The 6,870-nt window shown below is 48.9% G+C and overlaps 1 protein-coding gene across 1 annotated transcript; it reads left to right on the top strand.

Annotated features, from left to right (window-relative positions):
- Positions 1-3,728: 3,728 nt before the first annotated feature.
- EGR2 (early growth response 2) lies at positions 3,729-5,737 on the top strand. Its single transcript, XM_077822112.1, has 2 exons — positions 3,729-3,962; positions 4,548-5,737. Exons 1-2 carry the CDS (start codon positions 3,785-3,787, stop codon positions 5,735-5,737), a joined length of 1,368 nt encoding a protein of 455 aa, XP_077678238.1. The 5' UTR covers positions 3,729-3,784.
- The last annotated feature ends 1,133 nt before the right edge of the window (positions 5,738-6,870 follow it).

Below are 6,870 nucleotides of genomic sequence, written 5' to 3'. Positions count from 1 at the left end.
GCACCTCACAGTGCCTGCAACTGAAGTAGGGGGAGCTGGGAGTTCATCAGCAAGCCGAAAGCTCCTGCTTGCTTTACAGTCTAGTTCTTCCAACCCTAATCTCCCCTCCTGCCCTCAGGCTCTGGAAAGAACGATGCAGGTACAACTAAAAGAACAAAAATCAAAGCACCTACCTGCCCGCCCACGTGTGTGAACACTGGCTGCTGCAGAAAGCCCTCCAATTCGAGTGGAAATGAGCAACGCGTGTTCCCAATGTTATTGTAATGTATTAAACATCATGAAGCAACTGCTGTTGTGTAGCCGGATTTACATGGTCACTCAGTGTTTGTTCAAAGAGGCACATTTAGGAATTGTTTAATTTACTGGGAAGGGGAGTGCCAATGGTAATCTCAGGTTTCAGAGTAACAGCCGTGTTAGTCTGTATTCGCAAAAAGAAAAGAAGTACTTGTGGCACCTTAGAGACTAACCAATTTATTTGAGCATAAGCTTTCATGAGCTACAGCTCACTTCATCGGATGCATACTGTGGAAACTGCAGAAGACATTATATACACAGAGACCATGAAACAATACCTCCTCCTACCCCACTCTCCTGCTGGTAATATCTTATCTAAAGTGATCACTCTCCTTACAATGTGTATGATAATCAAGTTGGGCCATTTCCAGCACAAATCCAGGTTTTCTCACCCTCCGCGCCCCCCCCCCCCAACTCACTCTCCTGCTGGTAATAGCCCATCCAAAGTGACCACTCTCTTTACAATGTGTATGATAATCAAGGTGGGCCCTTTCCAGCACAAATCCAGGTTTTCTCTACCCCCCCACCCCCATTTTTGGTAATCTCGTGGCTCTTAAAACACACATCTAGCTGTGGCATGCCCTACTCTTTATAGACTTGCCTCAGTCTCAGCTTGCTTGCTACTCTAGTTAGCTGAAATATAGTGTCTTTGAACTACCCAGAGATGAAAGAAAGGTAAAAGATCAGATTTCATTTTATTGTATAGTCACGTCCTCGCTAAATGTAACCCTGAAATGGTTAGTGAAGATCTTGCAAGTTAGTCCCTTACTACCATTCTTGACTTTATAAACAATCCCGAAGAGATCTGCGTTGAGGAAAAGCCACAACAGATGCTGCAGTAGTCTAAAACCCGTCTAAATAGTCTGTGGGAGGGGGCGGGGAACCATGTGAATATGGTTCTGTGGAAGCCAACCAGTCCGGGTTTGCACCATATCCCTGCAGTAATGTCAGCCCAGCATTGTTAGGGGCTGTTTGCATAATTTTAAATGTTCATCAAGGAGGCAAATAGGAATCTGCTTCCATTCTCACTCTTGCCTTTGGTGTCTACTGGGTGTGTGGTCTCCCTCAACTGCCGGCACAGGATGGTTATGCTTTCTTGACACGATGCCTTATCACCTGAAGCTGATCGTGCTTGGTAAGACGTCTCCCCTTTTACAGAGGTATAGACGATTAACAAATACTATTCAAAATGTTAAGGGGATTACAAGACCCAAAAGGGGACATTTTCAGATGCTCAACTCTGACTGAAAGTCAATGGGAGTTGGCTGCCTAAATTCCCACTGTGCCTTTGAAAATTAACTCCACAATTCAATAACTCTTTATATAAACGTTTACCTAGGGACCAAATAAAGCCCTACTGTGTGGATAATTATTTAATATCTAAGAAGGAGTCATCGAGCTAAGCAAAGAACTGATACGAAATCTCTCCGGAAAACTGGGGAGCCCTATGTGCATGCACGTTATCAGAAAGTGGTTTTGTGGTGTGCTTAGCTTTCCGTAGTGCAATCAAGGCGGGTGATAGTGCCTTTAACCTGCAGTTGACACCTTTTCCACAGCGTGGCGCTTGAGCAGGAAGTTTTACGGATAGGAGATCTTTCCAGTGGAGAATGTCAGCGGTGCGGTTGCAAGTTTTACACGCTAGTTACCGCACGATGAAAACTGAAATATCTAACTTGTTCTCTTCTGTTTTTTTCTTCTTCTTCAATAAAAACCCAGCTCGTCCTTTTAAACTGTGTTCTGAGATGCCGTTATTGGAAAGAAACGTTTTCTCTTCAGAATAAGTTGGGGAGATAGAAGGTACTAAACTATTTGGCAAAATAAAATAATTGGAAACATAGATTTCAGGACCATAAAAGTCCCTTTGTTTTGTCCCTACTAGCTATATTTCTCTCTAGGAGTAAGAGAGCTACAATAATCCTCTGCAGATGAATGTTCTACTTTCAAATTTCCCGGTATCAAGTTATGTTTAGATTAAGGAAGCAGCCATTATCAGGTCCCTATCCAAATCGTAGGCCCAAATCTGTGATACTTTGCATCCTGTATGGGTATTAATGGGCTGTGTAAGGCAGTGCAGAACTTGATCATCTATAGCTAATGAAAATAAACTGCATTGGTGGAAGTAACCCTGTAAAATGATCACTGATTATGCATCATTAAGGAAAAAGTTATCCCCAGCGGCAGTTTTATTTAAAAAATAATTCAATACAATAACTAATTTCTAAAAATACGATAGAAACTAGGTTTTCCATCAAGAGGTGCAGGAAAAGTGTTTTATGTAGCATGTGTTTCCCAACTGCAGTTACCAGAGAAGTATACAGATTTATAACAGTGCGAAGGCTTCTCAACTAGTTACAACTAAGAGAAATCTCTTACTTCAAAGGACGTTTGGAGGAGATCATTCCGGAGAATGACCCAGAGTTCGAGTGGTTATGGTCCATCTCCTAAAGAAACTGAGCACCCCTATCTAAGACACGAGCCAGATTCGTTGGAAATACAGGGATCCTATAATTGCACGGTTTGGTTAAGAGGCCTCCGCTCTTTCTGCTGGGACAAAACTACATTAAGCTCAGCCTTGTTGTTATTCTGTTACTCTCCTTCAGTGGCAGCCACAACAACAACAAGAAAAAGTTCCGTTTTCGCTACCGTATAAATAGATCACACACTTTCCAAAAAAGCAATACCACATTCACTCTTATCAGTGTCTCTTTCCACCAGCAACTCAGAAAAAAGAAGTCAGATTCCGTGAATGTAGCTATTTTCTGATTCGTCGCTTGCGGTTAAAAGCTGCTAAGAAAGTGAGTAGGGGTTTGACTCTACTGTCTCGGCTCCGCTCGTTTTCTTTCCGAAGTTTAATTTTCCGGAACGACTCCTAAAAAGGCATGGAGAGGCGGAACCCTCAGGGACCGGATCCTCGCCTTTTTAGGCAAGAGCCTGAGAAACCGGAATATCCCTCGTTCGGTGCTTCGTGCTCTGCAAGTGAGACAAGCACCTCCCACAGGCTTTCCCACTTTGCGTGCACTGGATCTATTACTATCTTTATAAAAAGTTACGGTCCGTTGCCGAAAATCCGCGGCCAAGCACCAGCCTGCCTGTGAGAGGAGCAGCTGCAGCGGGCGCGGATGCGACTACAGAGGGACCGCATGCTAATCTTCCATGTGATGATTCCGCCCGGCTCGCCCGTCCCTGTTCCTCAGTCCTTATATGGGCAGTGACGTCCTGGGCATTCAGGGCCTCCCCATAAATACTTACTGCAACACTTTCCATCTACTGAGAGCTGCAAGTGATTAACAGCTCTGCAAGGGACACTGACTGTTACAATAACACTACAGCAACTACTGGGCTTTTACAGAGCAACACAGAGGCAGTGACAGAGTTTAAGTATAAACTTACTTGATTTTTTTTTAGAGTGGAAGAAACAAATAACCCTCACCCTATACAGTATTAACACTACAAGCAGCGAAAGTTGTTTTCAAGGTTGTTTGTTGACCAAATGATGACTGCCAAGACCGTAGACAAAATTCCAGTAACTCTCAGTGGTTTTGTGCACCAGCTATCTGAAAACATTTATCCTGTGGATGACATCGCTACCACATTGCCAACTTCGGTCACAATTTTCCCCAATGCTGACTTAGGAGGACCGTATGACCAGATGAGCAGTGTGACAGGAGGTAAGCATCACTTTTTAACCTGTGCATGTGCAGGGTGTTTACTTGTCTGACTTGCGGTCCGATTGCACATTGCTGATCACATTTCAGCGAAACAGAAAGAAAACTAGAAAGGAATTTTCTGATTTGGACAATGGCAACATGTGTTAATGTATACATAAATCTGAGTGCTTGTTTCTAATTTGATTAATGTCTGAATGCTGAGAGATAACAGTGTAAAGGTACTACAGCAAGTTGTCCGCTGCAATGTGGTTAGGCTAGTTCGGGGCACGACACTCTAAGGCATCCTGTATTCATTGTGTGTGTGCATTAAACTAAGATAAAGTTGGGACTGGCGAGCCTTGAAATTAGTGCAATATATGTCACTTGTAAATTAAAGCGTCCAGAGAGAGAGCGAGAGAGAACCCCCGCCCCATATAGGCAAGTGGACACTGGGAAGTGAACTACAAGACAGTATTTGGCCATGTTGATAACATGCTTCTTAGTAGGGCGAAGAACTTGGTGAAGCCATAGTCCTGAAAGCAGCCAGGTGTCCTTGGGAGTAGAGGGTGGCCGTGCACTGACCGATCGCCTTTCTTTAATTCCCAGATGGAATGATCAATGTTGACATGAGTGACAAGAGGTCCCTGGATCTGCCTTATGCCAGCAGTTTTGCCCCAGCAGTTTCTGCTTCCCGCAATCAGACTTTTACCTACATGGGCAAATTTTCCATCGACCCTCAGTACCCAGGAGCCGGCTGCTACCCGGAGGGGATCATTAACATCGTGAGCGCTGGGATCTTGCAGGGGGTCAGCACCCCCTCTTCATCGGCCACTTCTTCCTCCACGGCATCTTGTGCCTCCCCCAACCCGCTGGCCAGCAGCGCCCTGAGCTGCAGCATGGCTCAGAACCAGCCCGGGGACCTGGAGCACCTGTACTCACCTCCGCCTCCCTACTCGGGCTGCGGGGAGCTCTACCAGCAGGACCCCGCCTCTGCTTTCCTGCCCGCCTCGGCCGGGGGCTCTCTGCCCTACCACCCGCCCCCGTCCTACCCTTCCCCTAAAGCGGCCGCGGACGGCGGGATCTTCTCCATGATCCCGGATTACCCGGGCTTCTTCCCGCCCGCCCAGTGCCAGCGGGAGCTGCACGCCGCGCCCGAGCGCAAGCCCTTCCCGTGCCCCCTGGACTCCCTCAGGGTCCCGCCGCCGCTCACGCCGCTCTCCACCATCCGCAACTTCACCCTGGGCGGGCCGGGGGCCGGGCCGGCGGGCGGAGGCGGGGAAGGCGGCCGGCTGCCCGCCAGCGCCTACAGCCCGCACAACCTGCCCCTGCGGCCCATCCTGCGGCCCCGCAAGTACCCGAACCGGCCCAGCAAGACGCCGGTGCACGAGCGGCCCTACCCGTGCCCGGCCGAGGGCTGCGACCGCCGCTTCTCCCGCTCGGACGAGCTGACGCGGCACATCCGCATCCACACCGGCCACAAGCCCTTCCAGTGCCGCATCTGCATGCGCAACTTCAGCCGCAGCGACCACCTCACCACCCACATCCGCACGCACACCGGCGAGAAGCCCTTCGCCTGCGACTTCTGCGGCCGGAAGTTCGCCCGCAGCGACGAGAGGAAGCGCCACACCAAGATCCACCTGCGCCAGAAGGAGAGGAAGGGCGCGGCCACCCCCTCCTCCTCCAGCGGGGCCAGCGCCCCGGCCGCGCCCCCGCCAGGCGCCGCGTGCGGCGGCAGCAGCAGCGCCGCGGGTGCCGGGAGCCTGGCTGCCTGCGCCTCCAGGACCAGGACGCCCTGAGGCAGCCCCCCTGCGCGCGCACTACCGCCTGCTCCCCTGGCGCCACGGACTAGCGCCGAGCGCGGCCCGGCCCGGCCCGGCCCTCACACCTCCGGACCCTGCCGCCGGAGCGGGGCAGAGAGGGGCTGGGGACTGGCTCTGCAGAGCGCGGCCTGGCCAGCAGGGCGGGTGCCGTGGGTGCTCGGCTGGCTGAACCGCTGTGCACTTTATAGCTTCGTTGGCTGCTCCGAGGCCGTGAGGAGGAAGCGGGGATGGGCACACGCTCTGGGGCCCTTGACTAATAGTCCAAGCGGTCGTGTGTCAGGCTGAATCCTTTCAGCAACATCAGTGCAACTAACGTGGAGCACAGAAGTGCAATCTGATGGGACGGGCCAATGGACAGGTGGTTTCCAGAGTTTTAAATGGCTATTTTTCAGCGTCTACTCACTCCGATTTTGTGTATTTTTTGATGTGCACTGTTGAGTTCTCAGCCTTTGGGGAAGGAGAGGCAAAGCATTTATGTGCTCTATCAAAATGAGCGTCAGAGAAGTTAATTTATTGAAGGTGGGATGTACGTATATTCTCTGCTGTTAGGATGCATGCAAACGTGTTGAAGTGTCCTTGGTGCCTTGTGTGATGTAGACAATGTTTCAGTGTCTGCATGTAAATGGGTTGCCTTATTAATTACGACAGAAACGTGTTCAGTCGCTGATCTTAGAATGGCTGTACATTTCTGCCCATTAATATTTGGATTTTTTAGAAACTATATTTTTGTACGCACTGTTTTTTGTGACTTCAAAGTGTTACATTTGTAGCCAGATTTCAGATGAGGATGTAAATAGTCTTGCTAGAGCTGGCACATCAATTGTCCGTTCGGAACAACAGCTGAAATAGAAATGGTGTAGTCTAATAATGCACAACCACTAACCAGAGCTCAAAGGAGAGATGGTTTCTTTATGAGTATTCTGTAAATAAATACTTTTCCAACAATAGGTTCGGTGCTTAAATCGTTTATAAAAGAAGAGGAGAAATATCTTAATTATGCTAAGTTGAAAACTGTTTCTTTAGACCAAAGCACTGGTTAGTCACCTCCAATAGGTGTATAACATTTATTTTAGGTGACCCACAGTACAGTCCTATTGTAAAATACATCA

This window comes from Eretmochelys imbricata, chromosome 7 (assembly GCF_965152235.1).
Source record: "Eretmochelys imbricata isolate rEreImb1 chromosome 7, rEreImb1.hap1, whole genome shotgun sequence".
Taxonomy (NCBI): domain Eukaryota; kingdom Metazoa; phylum Chordata; order Testudines; family Cheloniidae; genus Eretmochelys; species Eretmochelys imbricata.
This window is presented reverse-complemented; position numbering and strand designations above follow the sequence as displayed.

Bases quoted from the DNA above. Each gene is read 5' to 3' on its own strand.
- EGR2 (XM_077822112.1), top strand. From the start codon at position 3,785: ATGATGACTGCCAAGACCGTAGACAAAATTCCAGTAACTCTCAGTGGT. The intron at 3,963-4,547 runs GTAAGCATCACT...TTTAATTCCCAG, and splicing joins GATGAGCAGTGTGACAGGAG to ATGGAATGATCAATGTTGAC.